The sequence below is a fragment of the Dendrobates tinctorius genome, unplaced genomic scaffold (genome assembly GCF_039654945.1).
Source record: "Dendrobates tinctorius isolate UK_male_01 unplaced genomic scaffold, ASM3965494v1 ptg000232l, whole genome shotgun sequence".
Classification (NCBI taxonomy): Eukaryota; Metazoa; Chordata; class Amphibia; order Anura; family Dendrobatidae; genus Dendrobates; species Dendrobates tinctorius.
Genome location: NW_027361899.1, coordinates 11,479,577 through 11,503,014, shown reverse-complemented (window position 1 = coordinate 11,503,014; position 23,438 = coordinate 11,479,577). Strand labels below are relative to the sequence as shown.

At 46.8% G+C, this 23,438-nt stretch overlaps 1 protein-coding gene across 1 annotated transcript in view; it reads right to left on the bottom strand.

Annotated features, from left to right (window-relative positions):
- Window positions 1–21,953, bottom strand: part of LOC141060145 (uncharacterized) — a 56,736-nt gene extending 34,783 nt beyond the window's left edge. Inside the window, exons 1-3 of the mRNA XM_073556424.1 lie at window positions 21,855–21,953; window positions 21,248–21,305; window positions 18,791–20,269 (exon numbers count right to left, since the gene is read on the bottom strand). Of these exons, the coding sequence (XP_073412525.1) occupies window positions 18,791–20,269; window positions 21,248–21,283 (1,515 nt within the window). The 5' untranslated portion in view covers window positions 21,284–21,305; window positions 21,855–21,953. The remainder of the gene's footprint in view (window positions 1–18,790; window positions 20,270–21,247; window positions 21,306–21,854) is intronic.
- Window positions 21,954–23,438: the final 1,485 nt, after the last annotated feature.

Below are 23,438 nucleotides of genomic sequence, written 5' to 3'. Positions count from 1 at the left end.
GGGATTCATGTCTGTCATGTGCTCTCTGCTCCTTTCTGGGGGGCAGACAATGGCTGGGAGCTTATGTTCCCGGGGATGCTAGATTTCTCCCACCCGCGCAGTGTCTGCTGAGGTGTGGAGTGGGAAAACTGTTGCTCATAGCAAGCAATCACAGCTCAGCTTCTTTTAAACAGCTCTGTGAAATGAAAGATGCTTAGTGATTGGTTGCAAGGAAAACTGTTGCTCATAGCAACCAATCACAGCTCAGCTTCTTTTAAACAGCTCTGGTGAAATGAAAGATGCTTCGTGATTGGTTGGTGATACACACATACATTCAATTTTATATATATAGATGTGACTAATGCACAGTATTAGGTAGTGATGCTGCTGTGTGGGTGCTGTCAGGTAACACCTACGGTAACTCTGGTGCACTCAGCTCAGATGTAGGGTAAGCATAGGATTATATATAGGGTAGGGTTTAGGGCCCAGAGCAGGATAGGTATTGGTGGACCTTATTAGTGTACAGTGATGGGAATAGTGTAAGATACAGTTAAATGTTTGGGACTAGCCATGCATGGGAATGGAAGGTCAAGTAAAAAGGCAAAATACTTCCTGCTTTATATAGTACAGGTTATATTGTATGTTGTGCGAGATTCTTGTGAAGATCAAGTTCAGGATGCAGTGGGCTGGAGACACATGGAGCACATTTCGATGAGACAGCATGAGGTCGTACCAACTTTCCTTCTGACATTCCTGTAATATCCAGGGCCTACGCCCAAACTAGGCACTGAGGAGCGTGCCTTTATCTCTTCCATGCAGAGGAAGCCGGACGGGAAACAGCATGAGGGAAATATAACGGATCTTGGGAGTGCTGTGGGGCCGGACAGGAAATCCCTGGGGCTGACAAGAGGATCAAGCGCAGGGATAGTCTGAGCTGAACGTAAGCAAAGGCTTAAAATGTACTGATGCACTTGAACTGTCCAGTAAAGTTTATCTTATGAATATGAACCGGGTGTCCCCTGATGAGTGTGCGGCTGATCCTTGATGTAATGACGTGGATGCAGCAGAGGCCTCCGGCCTAAAAGTGAGAGCAAAGCAAACTTCATAGCACAACACATATGGACTGGGACATTGTGGGTTTGTGGGCTGCCCGGGTGTGGAGAAGCAGCAGCTCGCCCACTTCTACCGTCCTGGGCACCTTACAAAATCATAACATATTGAACTTTGTGTAAAAGCATCATGTGCGGTGCACTACTGAGAGCAGCATGATGTATGGACAGACAACCTGATTTTAGTGATGTGTCACTTACTGGGCTGCTTGCAGTAGTTTTGATAAAATCCCTGTTGTCTCAGCTCCAGATCCCTGAATGCTGAGTCCTGTATAACCTCTGTGAAAACTGTGCATAGGCAGAAAGATATAAATCAGTGGTGGCAGTGGGATTATACAGTGCTCATAAATAAGGAGCCCTACATGGCAGCAGGTTTAGGGTGTGTGCACACGTGGATTCTGCTGCGTTGTACAGTACCATTAAAGGCTATGAGAAATGGAAAACGCAATGCACATGCAGCTGATTTTCCCGTGCGGATTTTCAGTGGATTTAAATCCTCAGCATGTCAATTCTTTGTGTGGATCCACAGCGTTTTGACACCAGCTACATTATAGGAATCCGCAGGTGTCAAAACGCAGGGGAAATCCGCACAAAAACTGCACTAAATCCGCAGGTAAAACGCAGGTCATTATACCTGCGGATTTAGCCAAATCCGTGTGGAAAAATCCGCAGGGTAATCTGCAACGTGTGCACATACCTTTACTAGTATTCTACTGATAGTCACCTGCTGATAAAACCATGGTTTTATCAAAGCCACAAGTAGCCCTGTAAGTGACACATGGCTAGAATCAGGGTCTCAGCCCCTACGTTATGCTGCTTGTGGTGATGGCGAACTCAGTCGAAGGGTTCAAGAGAGGCCTGGATGTCTTCCTGGAGAATAACAATATTGTATCTTACAGTGATTAGGTTCTTTAGAAGGTCGTAGATCTGGGGATTTATTCTGACGGAATATGGGCTGAACTGGATGGACAGATGTCAGTGGATACTGGATCTGTGGTGCTGTCACATTGATCGATCACGTGACAGAAAGTGCTGAAGATCCATCTTTACTCCTCCCCTCATGTGTCTGGTCACATGACCGTGATATCACCACAGGTCCTGTCCTGGGTCCTGTCCTGTAGTCCTAGTTAGTCCAGTCATGAAATGACTAGAACGCTGCTGTACGTGATATTGCAGCTCAGCCCCATTCACCTCAGTGGAAATTTCAATTGACGGCTGAACACTGTAAGGTTCCCCGCGATCTACGTCCTTTGTGGGGTTTTTTCTTTTCTATTGACCTCGGCAGGAAGGTGGTAAGAGCAGACTGACTGCCATACATGTGAATACAGTGTCGGGTTATCTATGGCCTTTCTTCTGTTCAGAGGTCGTTAACCTTTATAAATATAATGTAGATGTTCGCTGAGCCTCGTAGAGACGCCACTTTACTAAGACTTCTGACAGGCAAGACAATTTAAATACATTCATACAACCAAAAAAGAAGGTATTCTAGGAGTGATACCTTCAGTGGCTAACTAGAAAAATGATATTTGCAGCTTTCAGAACACAGCGGCTCCTTCATCAGGGAAGATTACAAATGAATGCTCGTGTATTATGTTCGAGTCCCCGCAGCTGCATGATTCACGGCTGTTAGGTAATCCTTGCTAGTGTTGCGGCAGTCTAACAAATAGGCAATCCCCGCATGTGTGGCGGTTATTTAACAGCCGCAAAACAAGAAGCCGCGGGGACTCGAACATATTATTCAAGCATGCCCACGTTACTTGGATAACAAGTGATCTGAGCATTTTTACTCATCACTAGTTATCAGTCATTGTAATCCTGCCTCTGATAAGGAAACTGCTGAAAACTCATCATTAAAGGACAGGAAGTATCAGTCTAAAATGAGACCAGCGGTCAGTTTGATAATTGGACGGTAACTCATTTTATTATTTTCATAAAGATTGTGATAGGAAAAAAATGCCAAAATTTATACTACAAAATTTATTCCTCACCAATCGTTATACCGATGCCTCTACCTTGTGCCAGTCATTACACTGGCTACCCATCCACTCCAGAGTCCAGTACAAACTTATTACCCTCACCCACAAAGCCCTCCATGGCTCATCACCACCCTACATCTCCTCCCTTGTTTCAGTCTACCACCCTACCCGCGCCCTCCGTTCTGCTGATGACCTGAGGTTATCAACCTCAATAATCAGAACTTCCCACTCCCGTCTCCAAGACATTTCATGTGCTGTGCCAATTCTTTGGAATGCACTTCCCAGGTCAATACGATTAATCCCCAATCCCCACAGTTTTAAGTGTGCCTTAAAAACGCATTTGTTCAGACTGGGCTACCGCCTCAACACATTAACCTAATCTATCCCTGTGTGGCTCATTCAAAAATTTTTACCATAACCAGGTTCCTCGCATCATGTTCTCACATGCTTTTTGCATTTAGTAGCCCTCTGTCTCTGTACTGTTACATATTTAGGCTGTTAACTGGTTCATGCAGCAACAGGAACACTCGATTCTTACACTGTGGCTGGTCCAAACAATAAAAGCAATTGTTACCACCCACCTTTCGTGTCTCCCCTTTTTCCTCATAGACTGTAAGCTTGTGAGCAGGGCCCTCATTCCTCTTGTTGTCTGTTATGATCTATGTGATTATTGTTATGCTGTAATGTCTATTGTCTGTACAAGTCCCCTCTGAAATGTAAAGTGCTGCAGAATATGTCAGCGCTATAGAAATAAAATGTATTATTATTAAAATGATACTCGCGCTGTGAATCAATGGAGAATAAAAATATATATATATATATATATATATATATATATATATAGTTACCTGTAGGATCAAGACAATAAACTCATAAGCATTAATTGCTAGAAGATACTGAGTATTGATGGATCAAACTACAAAAAAAACAGAACAAAACATAGGTTTTAAAAAAAAAAAGTGAAGTGTCCGGGTTAGGCTCTAGTGATTAAGAACAATGTTCGGTATTGCGTTCTAATAGTTAATTAAAAACACCTACCATATAACTATGCAGACATAAGTAAAAACAGAAACAAACACACTGGGGGAACCATAAAGTGCTATCAATGTAACTTGCACCGACCCCACTCTGACTGTTACCTCTGAATAGGAGTGCAGTGGAAGACGCCCGGTGGTTCACTAATGTGAACAGACTTTTAAGCAGTAGAATCACCGCTGAGCGCAGACTTTTAAGCGGTAGAAGCCAGCGGCATATACTTGCTAATCATTTAGGAAGTCTCTCAATCAGTAGATAAAAAACCAAATAAATCACCGAGCTCTGTTCCAGCTGGTAACAGGCTCCAGGTGCAGGCAAACGTCCGATAATCCTCCGATGGTGATAGATCCCGCGTGAATGGCGTGAGAGCAGGGAAAAGAGCATAAATGATCGCTCACCAGAGTAGACACAGTCCAACGGCGGTCAGCATACCAGCCGCACTATAGACTGTAGACACCCGCGGTCAGCGTGGTGTGAGTCCGGCAGGACCTGCGATGATAATCCAGATCACGTGGCGCGCGCAGTCACATGATGTGTGATAACGAGAGTGCTGCTTGAGCTAAAATTCCAACTAGTTGCGGAATAGCACGGATTCCTTCCTCAGGGATGGCTCATCATGCACTCGGTGGGGTTAAATACCCATGGCTCAGCAATGAATAGCTAGTACAAACAGATGATAATCAAAAGCAAACAGTTCCACCTCATTATTAAGTCCCCTCGGTTTTAAAGTGTCCAATTCAAAAATCCACCTGGTTTCTTCTTTTGACATGAATTTAATAAAATCCCCATTGTGCCAGTGTTTATGGACCTTTTTGATACCCATTATTTTAATACCCCGCAAAGACCCCTTGTGAACAGATGAAAAATGTCTAGATAGAGGATGATTGTCAGACTTAGACCTTATATTGTGAAGATGTTCCCCTATACGCTTATTAAGTGGCCGCTTAGTGCGTCCCACACACATTTTTCTGCACGGACATTCTATAACATAAATCACGCCTTGAGTCGTGCATGTCATGAAATCTGTGATTGGAAATTGTATATTCTCATTTGAAATTACACTCTGCTGTTTGGTAGGATTGAGGGTTTTACACACCTTGCGCCTTTTACTGATTCCTTAAAAGGACCCAAAGTAACACTTGGAAAAAGAGACTTCCGTACTGTAGGGGCAATAATATTGGCTACATTTCTAGCCTTTTTAAACACAAATCGCGGATGTTGGGATAATTTATCTCCAATTATCTTCTTTTAGAAGATCCCAATGTTTATTAACAATTTTTTTGAATAAGTGAATATTTGAATTATATTGTGTAATGATTGGTATAGTTATCTGCTCGGTTTCTTTAGGATCCTCTTCCTCTATTAATTGGTTAGTACACAGTAATTGACCTCGAGGGATCTCTTTCACCTTGACTTGGGTTTCTTTTAAATGCTGATAATCGTACCCTTAGCCAATATTATTGCCCCTACAGTACGGAACTCTATTTTTCCACATCACAATTAATTGTGCTAATGTGTCATAAATGACAGACCGTCTTGGAACCGATTTTACCATGGTATTCTAGCCATTGTCACCTGTTCTTACAATTTCATCATATTTTTAAAGGAAATACAGCCATTTCATATTTCCTTTACATAACCTGGCCACAACATATTGATAACTTGTATAACAAAGATTACTTGCTTTAACCCCTTAAAGGGAATCGGTCACCCTTTTTTTTATCTACAGCATAACAGAATGCTGTAGATAAGCCCCAGATGTCAGTGCCAGGTTAATCCTTCGTTTTATTGATAGATCGGGCGATTCTGAATGCGGCGATTCCAAATGTGTGATTTTATTTTTATTGTTTTATTTTGAATGTGGTGAAAGGGGTGGGGTGATTTGAACTTATTTTTTTATTTCTTTTATATTTTTAAACACATTTTCAATCAGATCACCTCTATGTAGTAGAATTGCTGACTTGCTATGAGCGTCGACTCCTGGGTGGCGCTCACAGCAGTCTGGCATTGACAACCATAGAGGTCTCCAGGAGACCTCAGGTTGTCATGTCGACACACCAGGAGCACCATTTAAATTCCGCTGTCAGTGTTTGACAGCAGCATTTAACTAGTTAATAGCCACGGGTGGATCGCGATTCCATCCGCAGCTATTGCGGGCACGTCAGCTGTTCAAAACAGCTGACATGTCCCGGGAAAGACGTGGGCTCATCGCCGGAACATTGAGTTTATTAAAGAGGAACCTGCATCGGGGACACGTTTATTTCACATAACATGTTCTGGAAATTGATATGAGGAATTTCACAACTCATGTTTCCCGGACACTATGACTCTGGCTATTCTCCGAAACACATAGCTCCACTTTCTTAATGTGTCCAATATTACACAAATGGAGTTTACCTGTATCTAATAAATGTGAAGTTTTACTTACCTGGATTGAGTTTTCCACGCTGGATCGTTTCTGTTCGCTGTTGGGTTAGGGAAGGAACCAGCTAGCACTCAATCCTGTCTTTATGTATAATGGCAGTGTACAAAAAGATGGGAAGCAGATTAATTAAAATTCCAGGATTCCTCTTTATGTCCAGGTGACTGAAGATGATATGTATTGTGTGATGTACAATGTCTGCAAGATATGTTTTCTGTTGGAATGTGCTACAAATCCTCCATCCTAGGACATTGTAAACTGTCAGTAGTAGGAATTCCTTCCCCCCAGGTTTTATCAACCCTGCCACTTCCTCTGGAAGAGCAGGAATGTTAATTAGCTAGACCATCTTCCTCACACCATTTGCCTTCTCTCCTCTTCAGAGCGGGAAAAACGTCTTTGTTTGAAACGAATAAAACTATGAGAGACTATACCATAAGAACCAAATACCCTAGAGATATGAAAATCATATTTTTGTAACCTGAGCGGTCCCAGCTTCGAGACCGCGTATGTTTCGAAGTTCTACCCTGTCCAGAACCTGAGATATGATTTGCGCCCAAATGGACGGTCATATCGCATAGATGTTTGATGTTTTCTTGATAGGCTCATTACGCTGGGTAACATGATACCACTGATGAGTCCATACCAGCTTCTCCCATAAAGTTATAGCTAATCTAAGTTTTGTAGCCAAAACATAACTCGGATGAGAGAGGAGGGATCAACCCAGAATGCATCTCTCCGTGATGTCACAAAGCAAAGCCTATAAGGCCTTCCCTGGGCAAACCAGCACAGAACAGCTGCAGAGTCCGTGCTGACAAGAACTCAGATGAGCGGAGAAGTGCAGCTCCGCCTCCACCCACCTTAAAGCCACATGGTCTGCCTAAGGAACAATATGGAACTGTGAGTGTAATCTCTTTGTTTTCTCCACTTTTATTTTATACCTGTACTGTACATATTTTATGTCTCAATTTTATAGCAACTTTTATCTGTAATCACTGTCCTCTTTTGGAAAATAAATTAAATTATTTAGATCTGTCTCCATGCTCTAAGAATCGAACTATACGCCTTTGTTAGATAATCGCTACTAATTCAAAGGGTTTGCCACGGACCCTCTTAATTTAACACTGTGAATTAAGTAACCGTGACTGGTGGCAGCGCGTTGTGCACGGCTATTGCGGCTTGCTGGCAGTCTAGAAGGGTCTTATATTGCTGAATAAGGGTCTGCGGCCACAGCATTGATAATTCCCTTACTGCAGAAGCCTAATTGCCGGTTCACAACAGGCAGCCCGTCCGGCGACTAATTATCCTAGGTGCAGTTCCCTGACTGACCTGAGGGTAAGGGGGGCACTGGAGAGCTGCGAGTTCCAAAGTGGAACTGAGAAAGTGGGATATACATAAATCCCCGCAGTACTTGGAAGATTGATAGCAGTGGTGGGGCATCCAAATTAAACTCCCCCTGCGGCAAATTGTAGAGCGAGATTAGCTTGCTGGATATTTTTGTCACATGGTGCCGGTGGTGGGATAACTAAGATAAGCCCCAACGGTGCCTGTGATAGCCGTGTGCCGGCATTGTGTCACGTCCCTCCGTCCGCTGATACACCCGTGTCAGTGGTGGGATTGTGACATAGTGGTGACACAGGGTCCGCTGTCCGTCGCGTTTTGGTGGCAGCGGGACCCCCGTTAGTGTCGCCCGTAAGTAGACGAACGGCAGTGGGCTGTTCGTCACATATTGGTGGCAGCACGGTGGGATAATCCTAGAGCATTAGTGATTTGGTTTGAGCAATCATTCCTCTCACTAAAAACCTGCACGGTTCCTGCGGGAATCCTGCATCATAGGTTTTGGAGAACAGACTCAGTGGTTACTAGTCCTGAGACATTAGTGTGTACTTGCAAGTATCCCCCTCCCGTTTCTTCGTTTTTCTTTTTCTATCTTTTATTTGGCAACCATGGCGGCAAAAGGAGAACCTTGGTACAACCGGCAGACAAAGGAAGTTCTTGCTGGGTTATGCACGTACCAAGGCCTTGACGCCACGAACAAAAACAGAGCTCAAATGATCGCGGCTCTAGTGCAGCTGGACAACGACCAGAATCCAGCGAGCGCAGAAGTTGGCCCAAGTGGCAATGGGGCTGCAGCAGAGGCTCCACTCCTGAGCGCTGGCCCCACATTCAGCCAGAACGGGGTGGACCCCTATCTGCAAATGGCCTTGGACGAACTCCCCGCCGAAGACAGTGATGGGCGGGTGAGGCTGATCCAGCAATATCGGCAGGAGGCCCAAGCCGAACGTGAGCGCCAAGCTGAGGCTGAGAGGGCCGAGCGTCAAGCCCAGGCTGAGAGAGCTGAGCGCCGAGCAGAGGCTGAGAGAGCCGAGCGCCAGGAGCAGAGGGCCCATGAACTGGAGGTACTCCAGCGGGGTGGGAATGCCCCCACAGCCCGAAGCGGTGAGCCCAGCAGCATCCAGACTCCTAAACCCCGGCCAGAGCATTTTCCCGTGATGGAAAAGGACGGGGACTTGGACACGTTTCTGCGAGCCTTTGAGAAAGCCTGCAGACAGTACCAGCTGCCCAGAGACCAATGGGCAAGGTACTTGACCCCAGGGCTAAAAGGCAAAGCCCTGGAGGCATTTGCTTCTCTTCCGCCAGAAGCCGATGATGACTATGACGCCATAAAGCAGGCGCTGATCGCCAAATACCGGCTGACACCTGAGGTATACCGAAAGAAGTTCCGGCACCTCCAACGTGGCCCACATGATAGCTACAGTGATGTGGTGCAAGGACTCAGGACCCACTTTGACCAGTGGATCCATGGACTGTCCGTTGAAACCTTTGAGCAGCTACGGGACCTGATGATCAAAGACCAGTTCCTGCATCTCTGCCCAGCTGAGGTCCGACAGTTCATCCTGGACCGCGAACCAACGAACGCGGACAAAGCGGCGCAGATCGCCGACAACCACGAGGCCAACCGGAAGCCCGAGACGCGGAGGCCAGTCGCCACCAGCTGGAAAGGGGGTAAGCCAGCAACCAACCCCAGTGCCCCAGCTAGCCGTCCCTCCGGAGGCCCAGTCCCTGTTGCCAACAGCAGGCCGGCTACTGACAGTCGCCTGTGTCACCACTGCCAGCGGCCTGGTCACTTCTTTTACACCTGTCCGAATAGGCCGAAGAACCCCCCAGCCAAGGCCCCCGGGCCCAACGCCTCTGTTCTTTTGGTGGGAGGTGTGGTTGGGAGGGCTGACGACAACGTTCAACCTGTTCAGGTGGGGGCCCGTCTTGCTACAGGCCTTAAGGACACCGGGGCTGAACGAACCCTCATCCGTCCTGGACTGGCGGCCCCTGAAGAGTTTGTTGAGGGGAAAACCCTGACTGTCACCGGGATTGGAGGCACCCGTTGTCCCTTGCCAGTGGCACGAGTTTTTCTTGACTGGGGTGCCGGGAGCGGGTTGAGGGAGGTGGGAGTGTCTGAAAACCTGCCCACTGATGTTTTATTGGGGACTGACTTGGGGCGGATGGTTGCATACTACGTCCCTGACACCCTTCCCCAAACTGATAATAAGGGTAACGTTAACCCTGATGATGATGATGATGACGGGAAACTGAATGTGTTACCTGCTAATGCCTTGATGAGTAATGATGCAACTAACAACCATTCTTTCCCCAGGTACGATGCTGATGCTGATGTGAATGTACCAAAGCAAACTGATAACCATTCTTCTCCTAGGAAGGATGATGATGATGTTGATGTATCTGTGCCGACTGAACCCGTTAACCCTTTCTTTGAAGCGGTAGATGTGTCCACAGGTACCGAAGTGCTCAGCCCCATCACTCTGCGGAGTGAGACGGCTGAGGAACCCCTGGCAGGAGTAAGCAACGGTGCTCAAGGAAATGGGGAGGTGCATGGGGACCATGAGGAAGGTAATGCCATGCAGCTGACCAGTGCCACCGAGGAAGGTAACTGGCCCATAAGTAGCACTGCTCCTGAAGTGTTGGGGGTGGATGGGGAGGTAGAGCCCAGGGCAGCACCAGCTGGTGGGTCTGAAGAAATCCCCAGGGAGACAGCATACATAGCAGCTGTCACACGCAGTCAGAGTGCCCAGATCGCAGGTAACGCACTGTCTTCTGGACCCTCTGCTGCTACAGGAGAGACTGAACCAGAGGTGAACCCAGAGCCGGTTCCAGAGGGTCCCAGTAAAGAGGGGACCCTGACGTCACTTCTGGCAGCCTCCAGCATGGAGTTCCAGGCTGCTCTGCACTCAGATGCCAGCCTGGAGAAATTGAGAGGTCTCGCCGAGACGCCCACCTCCAAGTCTGATAAGGAGAGGGTGTTCTGGGAACGAGGAAGGTTGTACCGGGAGACAGTACCCGGAAATCCTACAAAGGAGTGGTTGAGGGAAAGACAGCTGGTCGTCCCCTATCAGTTCAGAACTGAGTTGTTGCGGATTGCCCATGAGATTCCACTCGCTGGACACTTGGGGATCAGCAAAACAAAGGCACGGCTGTCTCAACACTTTTATTGGCCCAAGATGGGGACAGATGTAACACACTACTGCCGCTCCTGTGCCACCTGTCAAAAAGTGGGTAAGGCGGGGCCTGCTCTTAAGGCTCCCCTTATTCCTTTGCCGGTGATAGAGGAGCCTTTCCAGAGAATCGCGGTGGACATTGTAGGGCCGCTGTCCGTCCCCAGCAGCTCCGGAAAGCGATACATTCTCACCGTGGTAGACTACGCTACCCGGTACCCGGAGGCAGTAGCTCTGTCTTCAACCAGGGCAGATAAGGTGGCTGACGCACTGGTGACCATCTTTTCAAGAGTAGGATTTCCCAGGGAGATGCTTACCGATCAAGGGCCCCAATTCATGTCTCGCCTAATGGAGGCTCTCTGTGAGAAAATGCAGGTGACGCAGCTGGTATCGAGTCCGTATCACCCACAGACTAATGGTTTGTGTGAACGCTTCAACGGTACCCTCAAACAGATGCTCCGCATACTGGTTGAGACCCAAGGGCGCGACTGGGAGCGGTACCTCCCACACCTGCTGTTCGCTTACAGAGAAGTTCCGCAGGCCTCGACCGGGTTCTCCCCCTTCGAGCTCCTGTATGGCAGGCGAGTCCGGGGACCCCTTGGGTTGATAAGAGAATCCTGGGAAGATGAGCCAAACCCCACAGAAGTGTCCATCGTGGATTATGTCATGCGCTTCCGTGACAAGATGCAGACCTTGACGCAGTTGGTGCATGACAACATGACGCAGGCTCAGGCTGACCAGAAGCACTGGTATGACCAGAACGCCCGGGAGCGGACCTACCAGGTGGGTCAAAAGGTGTGGCCGCTGGTCCCTGTACCAACGGATAAGCTTCAGGCAGCCTGGGAAGTCCCGTACGTCGTCCACCAACAGCTCAACCCGGTCACCTACGTGGTCACGCTTGACCATGCTCGGGGTAGGCGCAAGGCCTTTCACGTCAACATGCTGAAGGCGCACTACGAACGTGAAGCTTGCGTCCTACCGGTCTGGAATCTGCCAGAGGATGGGGAGGAAGATTCCCTCCTGGACATGCTGGCCCAGGCCAAGGCCAATGGGTCCATTGAGGACATGGAGATAAGTGGTTCGCTCACCGTGTCCCAGCGGTTGCAGTTGATGGCCACCCTGGAACTCTTCCGGCCCGTGTTCACCAACCGTCCTGGGAGGACGGAGTTAGCGGTTCATGAGGTGGACACCGGGAATCATGCCCCATTACGGCGAACACCCTATCGGATCTCTGAGACGGTGCAACAAGTCATGCGCCAAGAGATCGATGAGATGTTAAGGCTGGGGGTGATTCGACGGTCACAAAGCGCGTGGGCTTCACCTGTAGTCCTCGTGCCTAAAAAGGATCGAACCACCCGGTTCTGCGTGGACTACAGGGGGCTCAACGCCATCACAACCTCTGATGCCCACCCAATGCCGCGCATCGAGGATCTGCTCGAGCGGTTGACAAACGCCAACTACATATCCATCATGGATTTGAGTCGGGGATACTGGCAGATTCCCCTGAGCCCTGAGGCGCAGGAGAAATCCGCCTTTATCACCCCCTTTGGACTGTACGAGTCCACGGTCATGCCCTTCGGCATGAAGAATGCCCCTGCCACTTTCCAGCGGATGGTCAACCACCTGCTTCGGGGACTGGAGGAGTACGCAGTGGCGTACTTAGACGATATTGCCGTCTTCAGTTCCACCTGGGAGGAACACCTTCAGCACCTCCAGGAGGTGCTCAAGCGTCTTCACCAGGCAGGCCTGACCATCAAGCCGGGGAAGTGCCAGATAGGCATGCGCAAGGTCCACTACCTGGGGCACCGGGTAGGCGGGGGTTCCATGAGCCCGGAGCGAGAAAAAGTGGACGCAATCGTGTCCTGGCCCACCCCCAGGACCAAGAAACAGGTGAAGTCCTTCTTGGGCACTGCAGGGTACTATAGGCGGTTCGTACAGGACTATAGCGCCCTTGCCAAACCCTTGACTGACCTCACCAAGCAGAGGCTACCCCAAACAGTCAACTGGACAGATGACTGTGAGGCGGCTTTCCAAGCTTTGAAAGCAGCCCTGTGCAACTCTCCAGTGTTGAGAGCAGTCGACAGCAGTCGCCCGTTTCTGGTACAGACCGACGCCAGCGAGTTTGGCCTCGGTGCTGTGCTTAGCCAGGTCGACTCGGGGGAGCAAGAGCACCCCGTGTTGTACCTGAGCCGGAAACTTTTGCCGAGGGAAGTGGCATACTCGACCATCGAGAAGGAGTGTCTGGCCATGGTGTGGGCACTGCAGCGTTTGCAGCCCTACCTGTACGGGCGCGCCTTCACGGTGGTAACTGACCACAACCCTCTGAGCTGGTTGCACACAGTGTCCGGAACCAATGGAAGATTGCTCCGCTGGAGCCTTGCCCTTCAACAGTACGATTTTACTGTAAAACACAGGAAGGGCAGTGAAAAAGGCAATGCCGATGGGTTGTCCCGCCGGGGCGAACCCGCTGAGGTGTGCATGGCCGATTACCGAGAGGTAATGCCTCCTTAGCGCCCTCTTAAGGGGGGAGGTGTGATGTACAATGTCTGCAAGATATGTTTTCTGTTGGAATGTGCTACAAATCCTCCATCCTAGGACATTGTAAACTGTCAGTAGTAGGAATTCCTTCCCCCCAGGTTTTATCAACCCTGCCACTTCCTCTGGAAGAGCAGGAATGTTAATTAGCTAGACCATCTTCCTCACACCATTTGCCTTCTCTCCTCTTCAGAGCGGGAAAAACGTCTTTGTTTGAAACGAATAAAACTATGAGAGACTATACCATAAGAACCAAATACCCTAGAGATATGAAAATCATATTTTTGTAACCTGAGCGGTCCCAGCTTCGAGACCGCGTATGTTTCGAAGTTCTACCCTGTCCAGAACCTGAGATATGATTTGCGCCCAAATGGACGGTCATATCGCATAGATGTTTGATGTTTTCTTGATAGGCTCATTACGCTGGGTAACATGATACCACTGATGAGTCCATACCAGCTTCTCCCATAAAGTTATAGCTAATCTAAGTTTTGTAGCCAAAACATAACTCGGATGAGAGAGGAGGGATCAACCCAGAATGCATCTCTCCGTGATGTCACAAAGCAAAGCCTATAAGGCCTTCCCTGGGCAAACCAGCACAGAACAGCTGCAGAGTCCGTGCTGACAAGAACTCAGATGAGCGGAGAAGTGCAGCTCCGCCTCCACCCACCTTAAAGCCACATGGTCTGCCTAAGGAACAATATGGAACTGTGAGTGTAATCTCTTTGTTTTCTCCACTTTTATTTTATACCTGTACTGTACATATTTTATGTCTCAATTTTATAGCAACTTTTATCTGTAATCACTGTCCGCTTTCGGAAAATAAATTAAATTATTTAGATCTGTCTCCATGCTCTAAGAATCGAACTATACGCCTTTGTTAGATAATCGCTACTAATTCAAAGGGTTTGCCACGGACCCTCTTAATTTAACACTGTGAATTAAGTAACCGTGACTGGTGGCAGCGCGTTGTGCACGGCTATTGCGGCTTGCTGGCAGTCTAGAAGGGTCTTATATTGCTGAATAAGGGTCTGCGGCCACAGCATTGATAATTCCCTTACTGCAGAAGCCTAATTGCCGGTTCACAACAGGCAGCCCGTCCGGCGACTAATTATCCTAGGTGCAGTTCCCTGACTGACCTGAGGGTAAGGGGGGCGCTGGAGAGCTGCGAGTTCCAAAGTGGAACTGAGAAAGTGGGATATACATAAATCCCCGCAGTACTTGGAAGATTGATAGCAGTGGTGGGGCATCCAAATTAAACTCCCCCTGCGGCAAATTGTAGAGCGAGATTAGCTTGCTGGATATTTTTGTCACATGGTGCCGGTGGTGGGATAACTAAGACAAGCCCCAACGGTGCCTGTGATAGCCGTGTGCCGGCATTGTGTCACGTCCCTCCGTCCGCTGATACACCCGTGTCAGTGGTGGGATTGTGACATAGTGGTGACACAGGGTCCGCTGTCCGTCGCGTTTTGGTGGCAGCGGGACCCCCGTTAGTGTCGCCCGTAAGTAGACGAACGGCGGTGGGCTGTTCGTCACATATTGTCCACAGAGACAGGAAAAGTCTTATTAGGATCTGGGTGGATCAAAGAAGATCGGACACCCTTTACAAATAGCCATGGTCACTGCAGTAATATGAGAGAGCAGACAGTGTGGCTCCGGGAGAAAATGTGGAATATTGGAATTTCTATCCATCTGATATTAATGAGACGTACTGTTAGGGACGGCGGAACGCACTAAATATTAAATAATAGAAAGTGCGTTCACCGCCCGGGGTCCACCGTGCAGTAGGTGTTAAAACCGCTGATAGACAATGGCAGACGCGCTATATGGCGGTATAACACACGCAGGTTATACGTCACCCGATGTGCGCTGGGCGTACTCTGTTGATTCACAGAGTCGCCTAAAGCATGAACATAAATGCCGAGCCTGTTGACCTCACAGGACTCAGCGAAGTGCACGCACGGTATGTCGTCACAGGACTAGGCCCAAGACTCAGGGCGATGTCCGTCTAGACCTACCGTGCGTGCGGCATCGCTACCACGGACGCCAACTAGTGCTGCTGACTGCAGCGCGGCGACTGACCCAGCCGCAATGCGACATTGCCCAAGAGGGGCGCACTGTCGGACGCTAGCACTGTGGAGGATGTGCCGTATGGCCTGTAACTTGCCACTGCCTGGCACCGACTCTATAACTAGATCCCTAAACGCACTCATAATATCAGAGGGAGGGAAATCTTAATGAGTCATTCGCAGTCCATACATCCATCACCAAACACAGAGTAGCAATTAGAGTCTATACTAATGAACAAGAAAAGAGAAAGGGACTATGCATGTATGTGGGATCACCACGCCAAAAACCAAATATTTATATAAATATAATTTTTATTGTAGAAAACACAAAAAGCAGCAAAAGAGCAGCAAAAGACAACACACATAAAAACAATTAAAAAATCTAGTCAAATTGTAGACCGCTGGCTGCAGAACGTAAAGGCACCAATATGGAACAATAACATACTCAATGTCATAGCATATAATACAGACAATATGGTGGGGACAAAAAAACACACACATGACTGGACAATATAATGAGATCCTGTACCTATATATAAAGTGCATAGTACATGACTGAGAGTGACAGTCAATACCTCCTGGGAGGAGCCCTATAATGTTTGAAATAAATCTAATAAGTGGAGTATAAATAACAGGTATAACTCCCAATGAGATGAAGTCAATAGCCCAAAAAGTAACCAAAGTCACCAAAAGGAAAAGGGCTGGTAATGTATGTCAGTTAGAGACCCCAAGCAGGAGTATAATACATAACCCAAAGGCACAACAGTCCGTAAGTCCAGTCAGAGGTCGCCCCAGCGTCTGTGTATGGTGCCAGCAGCCACCGCGGAGTACAGTGACCCACGCGTTCCGACACCGCTAGGTGTCTTTCTCAAGGTGAGTCTATACTAGCGCATGTCTGAGTGGCCATGCAGACTTTTTATAGCCGTGCGCTTCCGGGACCTTCCAGATCTCTGGGATGGACCAATCAGATCCGGAGAAGGACCTGAGCACGTGACTCCCGATCTCCAATGGGAGATCGTCTCGTGAGCATGCCCAGTAGTGTGAAGAGAGGACTTAGCCTCTGGGGTGGCTTGCTGCAGGACAGCCTGCGCTGCTATTGCTGACCCAGATGTGGCAGCAATAACCAGTCCTACAGAGCTGATCTGAGAAGAGTGTCTGGGACGCCGAGATTGCTGTGCAGGCTGCTGCGCGGTCGGTGGAGAATGGGAGACCGCTGGATGCAAGGCACTGGATTCCTGCTGTGCAGCTGCAGGAACCCGACGCCTAGCACGTACATTGTCGGCACCGGGATAACTAGGCAAAAATGCACATTTTCTCATTATAATCCCTGCCAAAGGGCCCAAATCCATAGGGGCCATATAATCGCCAGCAGTTAGGCCATGTTTGGTCTCTAAGCATAGACAAAATCCTAATACAGAAAAATGACATCAGTCTCAAACTTCTGTGATCGCACCATGAGGAATTATTACATAAATTGAGATTCCCTAAAATCATGAAGAACTGAGACCAGCCCACAACCGGGCCCTTGTGAGGTCATCTCAGAGGGGTGTGTGGGTGGGACTCAGGGTCTGATAAAAGATCAATCCCAATTGTCATCAGCGTTCGTGCAGAGAGTTACATATTGTGTATGCAGGGACCCAGTTCTTGACGGCCTAATCGAAGCGCTCTCTTTCGGCTAAGCTGAATCGTCTCTGTGATTGGTGTAGTAAGTTCTCATGTTAATCCCTTTTATTTTATGTAACTGTATATGCTGTATTGTTTTGTCCCCCTTGTCAAATCTTTTGTATATTTCTCATAAACACTGCCTCCCTTTGGATTAAATATAATATTTAATAGTTGTTCCTCCTGTTCTGTAAACTACACCTCAAAGCCATAAGCTACCGCACTGTGTCTAATCGACCGCAACAGATTAGTGGTGGCGGCAAGTAGTCTGGGGTTACCGGACAGCTAGCTGTGACCGTACTGAGGTGTATACATCTATTCCCTGTGTTGGAATCCGGAGGTGTATATGCCGTACGTTAATTTTCCGATAGCCGGCTTAGTGGGGCGTACAGGCTGCGGCCTTCTCCGTTGCTCGTCGGCCAATCGTGCAATAGTCCGACCGATAGGGGGCAGCAAAAAGTGTTTTGTTCCAAAAATCATAGCAGGTGGTACTCATGACCTTCCCGGCCTGTGATATCAGGGATTGGTGGGATTAAGAAAGTCTTGACAAATCAAAAATTTCCCTGACAGTAAAGGCCCTTTTACATTTAGCGATGCACCAGCGATCCGACCAGCGATCCCACCCGGTCAGGATCGCTGGTGCATCGCTAAATGATCGCTAGTGAGCTTTCATACAGAAAGATCTCACAGCGATGCAGCAGCGACGCAGCGCACGATACTTACCATTCACACACAGCGATCCAGACGTCCTCCCGCCCGCCTCCACGCGTCGCTGGCGTCACAGCAGGAAGTCTCAGCAGGAAGCGCCCGACGAGAAATGGAGCCGGACATTCTCGCGCGATCAGCGATGGACAGCGGGGGAGCCGGTCGCTGGTAAGTATCACACATAGCGATATCGCTAGCAATATCGCTATAACGTCACAAAACCAGTGACGTTTTAGCGATATTGCTAGCGATATCGCTTAGTGTAAAACCCCCTTAAGTATATTATTACATTTATCTAATAAAAAAGCACTTCCAATAATATTTTTAAGGATAAGAGTGTCGGAACAGCTAATACTATACCAGTAATATCACACTCTAGTAAGGGATATATCTGTTGTCCAAGTTTTCCACCAAAAATGGAAAGTTAAGATCCATTTTATTACTTTGATCATATTAACTTTTAAAGTATGAAATGATTAATCACTTCCAGTAAAAGATGTTCTGATCCAAAGTGATACGACTAAAGTGTGTATAGGGTCAAAGGGAGTGTCCCCTCCCCCGATTATCACATGCTAAGCAGCAATCAGCTTTGAACATGACATACAAGGGATGAAACAGTAATTATGGTCTCAGTCTTTCTAGCAGCAAAGTAGCCATGTTTCAGCCCGGGTCCTGTGGGGACAGTCACATTGCAGAGACAAATAGAGCACCACAATAGTTCTACACAAGTCCGCTGTGGATTCCTGACTGTAGGTAATAAAGAAGAGCTACGCATTAGAAAGCATCGTCAGGCATCACCAGCCAAATCTTCTACAATCTGAACATTAAAATGTGCTCTCTGATGTTTAATAAAACCTGACTTATAGCTAAAACACTTCCCACATTCTGAACATGAATATGGCTTCTCCCCTGTGTGAGTTCTCAGATGTTCTACAAGATTTGATTTCTTGTTACAACATTTGCCACATTCCTGACATGAAAATGGCTTCTTCTCAATGTGAGTTCTTAGATGATGAGTAAAACTAGCTTTATGGGTGAAACATTTATCGCATTGTGAACATGAAAATGTCTTCTCCCCAGTGTGAATTCTTAGATGCTTCACAAGACTTGATTTGTGCCTAAAACATTTATCACATTGTGAACATGAAAACGGCTTCTCCCCTGTGTGAATTCTCTTATGTTCTATAAGACTTGAAAACTTGCTAAAACATTTCCCACATTCTGAACATGAAAGTGGGGTCTCCCCGGTGTGACTTATTAGGTGTTGAATAAGACTTGATTTCTGACTAAAACATTTCTCGCATTCAGGACATATAAATGGTTCCTCTCCTTTATGAGTTCTCTGATGTTTAACAAGAGCAGATTTCTGTCTAAAACATTTCTCACATTGAACACATGAAAATGGCTTCTCCCCTGTGTGAATTCTCAGATGTTTCACAAGATTTGATTTCTGGCTAAAACATTTCCCACATTCTGAACATGAAAACGGCTTCTCCCCGGTGTGACTTCTTTGGTGTTCCATAAGACTTGATTTTTTGCCAAAACATTTCGCACATTCTGAACATGGGAATGGTTTCTCCCCTGTGTGAATTAATAGATGTTTCACAAGATTTGATTTTTTACCAAAACATTTTCCACATTCTGGACATGGAAACGGCTTCTCCCCTCTGTGAGTTGTCTGATGTTTATCAAGAACTGATTTATTGCTGAAACATTTTCCACATTCAAGACATGAAAATGGCTTTTCCTCAGTATGATTTCCCAGATGATGAACCAAAGCAGACTGCTGGGTAAAACAGTTTCCACATTCTGAGCATAAATATGGTTTCTCACCAGTGTGAATTCTCAGATGTTCCATAAGATTTGATTTCTGACTGAAAAACTTTCCACATTCAGGACATGAAAATGGCTTCTCTCCTCTGTGAGTTCTCTGATGTCTCTCAAGTGACCCTTTACACTTAAAGCATTTCCCACATTCTGAACATGAAAATGGCCTTTCGTCTCTATGGATTTTCTCATGCAGGGAAAGATTTGATTTTTTTCTGAAATGTTGAAAACTTTTTCCCCATCTATATCCTATCCTTGACTTGCCAATAATTGATCGACTAGACAAAGTTTTCTTGTGATCAGTGGTATCAGCTGATAGATCTCTGCTGTGATGGACCATCGGTACATTAGAAGCAACTGAATTAGCTTTGGTGGTAATGCTATCTTCTACTTCACAAATGGGAGATAAGGACATTTCCATGGGAGCTACTGATCCGCTCTTCACCTGGAAAAAGAAAACAAATTCTGGGAATTCTCCAAGCAAAATAAAGCCCCCTTATACACTTTAGATCAGGGGTCCCCAACGTGTAGCTCGTGGTCCCATGAATTGTGGCTCACGACTATCTGCCAGCTTGGTGCATTACGTCCAGGTCTAGCAAACAGGTATGAAGAGTACATCTCAAAATGGTGAATTTTGTGAGTAGCCCTGCATAGAAGTGCAGATCTGGATGCACATTTACTGGTCTTAGGGGTTTAGAGATGTTTTAGGTATGGTACGCTGGAGGATGGTCCTACCTGCTAGAGGAGGTGCTCAAAGCTGGATGTGATAGTGTGTTGGGAGTCCTTGATGGGAGAATACTGAATGGGGGGATTGTGGGAACCCCTGGATCTCAGTGTACTGCTTTGGAGTGATTTCTGTGGAAAAGATTTGATTATGATTATACCTATAATGGGGGCATTGGTTGACACTACTTAGAAGGGGGACAGGAGCAGGATGTGGCTCGCGACCCCCTCTCAGTGCTAAATGTGGCTCGCAACCCTCTCTCTAAGCTTAAAGTGGCTCTCAAGGTCAGAAAGGTTGGGGACCAATGCTTTAGATATTGGCCAATCATCCATCTGGCAGTTATATTGGCTAACTCTCCCATGTTCTTTATAAGAGAGCTACTGCCAAACATCTTGGCAGAGGCTTATTTCTTAAGAGAAAAAACTCTACTGTCAATAGTGGAGCCCGTATTCCACACTTTGAAAACCTCGGCTAATCTTGTCATGTAAAAGTCACTATGAATTGGCATTTGCACAACAATTCTCTTTGTGATGGGGTCTTTCCATATTGTATCACATTGTACCAGTGAGAGGGAATAAGTAAAATTATACTGATTGTTAAGAAGAATAATCACGGGGAGGACATTTTTCTGAACTTTCTATCAGTGATCCAACTAATAAAGACATTTCCAGTCAAACAAGATCTATGAGCCGCTCTTACCGATCGCTGACTCTGATGTGGGGGTTTCGCACCCATTCATAGTTCTACCAGAACTTCCCTGCAAGAATGCCACAGTAAAGAAATGAGAAAAAAAAGAAAATTTAATCCTAGTTTATCCCTCCAGGAATGAACCAATCAGCCCGAAAAGGTGAAAAATCTTCTCAAGTAGTGATCAACATTCATCCTCAACATTCCAGTGTTTTACACATTGACATACAGTATTCCTTTTATTTCTCTGCAGTAAATGATTTTGGTCCATCGTGAAATGTATGCTGTGCTCAGTAACATCCGTCACTAAATTATTTGCAAACTAGATTTTTAACGGTAGGCAAGCCTTTTAAATAATTAGTGAGTCGATACCTCTTTATTCATGATAGTTTTCGGTCTTAGAATGAGCAGATTGGCATTGTGCGGTTATTTACACTTTATCTACTGTACGGTGCAGCCACACTGAATATTAGAATCCAAGTCTATTATGAAACCATTTGTACAAACAACAATCAATCCAAAATCTAATATAGACTACAATAGACACCAAGACGAGGAGATTAGGAGAAGCCTCATTACATCAATCTACAGAGGACTACAGAAATCTCCTCTCATCTACCTGATGATCCCGGGGGACACTTTCCTCCTTCTCTGGCCGATCCTGGGAATATAGAGGACTGGGACATCTCTCCGGGGGATTTCTCGGACTGGATCCATCTATAGGAGATAACCGCAGAGACTGAATACATTGTCTATATGTGATGAGCAGATGATGGGGAATCTAGACGACTCTCAGACCTGTTCTCTACACCCCAGGAAGGTCTCCTCTTACCCGGAGATGTGATGGACCGGTGATCCTCCATCATGGCGTCCTTGTACAGATCCTGGTGTCCTTCTATATACTCCCACTCCTCCATGGAGAAATAGACGGTGACGTCCTGACACCTTATAGGAACCTGACACACACAATGACCCGTCATTAGCAGACCCCTCCCCCGGCGTTACTGTATAATGTCCCAGCATTCCCGGCAGCGCTCACCTCTCCGCTCAGCAGCTCAGTGATCCTATTGGTCAGTTCTAGGATCTTCTGCTCATGGATCAGTGAATGAGGTGGAGGCTCGGTGATGTCACTCGGTGTCCTGCTCCTCCCTCCTGACACACGGGGGGTCACACACTCCCCAGACGACGTCTTCACTACTGTGTGATCCTGTGTATGGGGAGACGCCGATCACTACAGAGGCCAAGAATCCTTCACCTTTCCCGTCATTTCCCTGCTTTATTCCGAGAGATCAGAGTGATGTGATGTGAAGCTCTCACCTCTCCAGTGATCCAGTAGATTATCTCCAGGGTGAGGTCTAATATCCGAGCCGCCATGTGGTCTCTGTCCTGCTCCATCCTCGGGGGGTCACTGATGGAGAGGACCATCGTCTAATAAAGGGAAATGTTACCCATGAGCGTCCTGTACCTGAAACTTGAGATTATACAAAGAGGATAGGACAGAAAACCAACTGATGCGAGGAAGAGGTACTGCCCTTTCATTCTGTAGGCTTCTTGCCCCATAAGGGCAGATCCCCTACAGTTTTGGCCACCATGACTATAGTATATGATGCAGAACAGTGTATATATAGTATATAATGTAGTGTAGAGCTGTGTATATAGTGTAGAGCTGTGTGTATAGTGTAGAGCTGTGTGTATATAGTGTAGAGCTGTGTGTATATAGTGTAGAGCTGTGTATATATAGTGTAGAGCTGTGTACATAGTGTAGAGCTGTGTATATATAGTGTAGAGCTGTGTATATATAGTGTAGAGCTGTGTACATAGTGTAGAGCTGTGTATATATAGTGTAGAGCTGTGTATATATAGTGTAGAGCTGTGTATATATAGTGTAGAGCTGTGTGTATATAGTGTAGAGCTGTGTATATATAGTGTAGAGCTGTGTATATATAGTGTAGAACTGTGTGTATATAGTGTAGAGCTGTGTGTATATAGTGTAGAGCTGTGTACATAGTGTAGAGCTGTGTGTATATAGTGTAGAGCTGTGTGTATATAGTGTAGAGCTGTGTATATAGTGTAGAGCTGTGTATATATAGTGTAGAGCTGTGTATATATAGTGTAGAGCTGTGTGTATATAGTGTAGAGCTGTGTATATATAGTGTAGAGCTGTGTATATATAGTGTAGAGCTGTGTATATATAGTGTAGAGC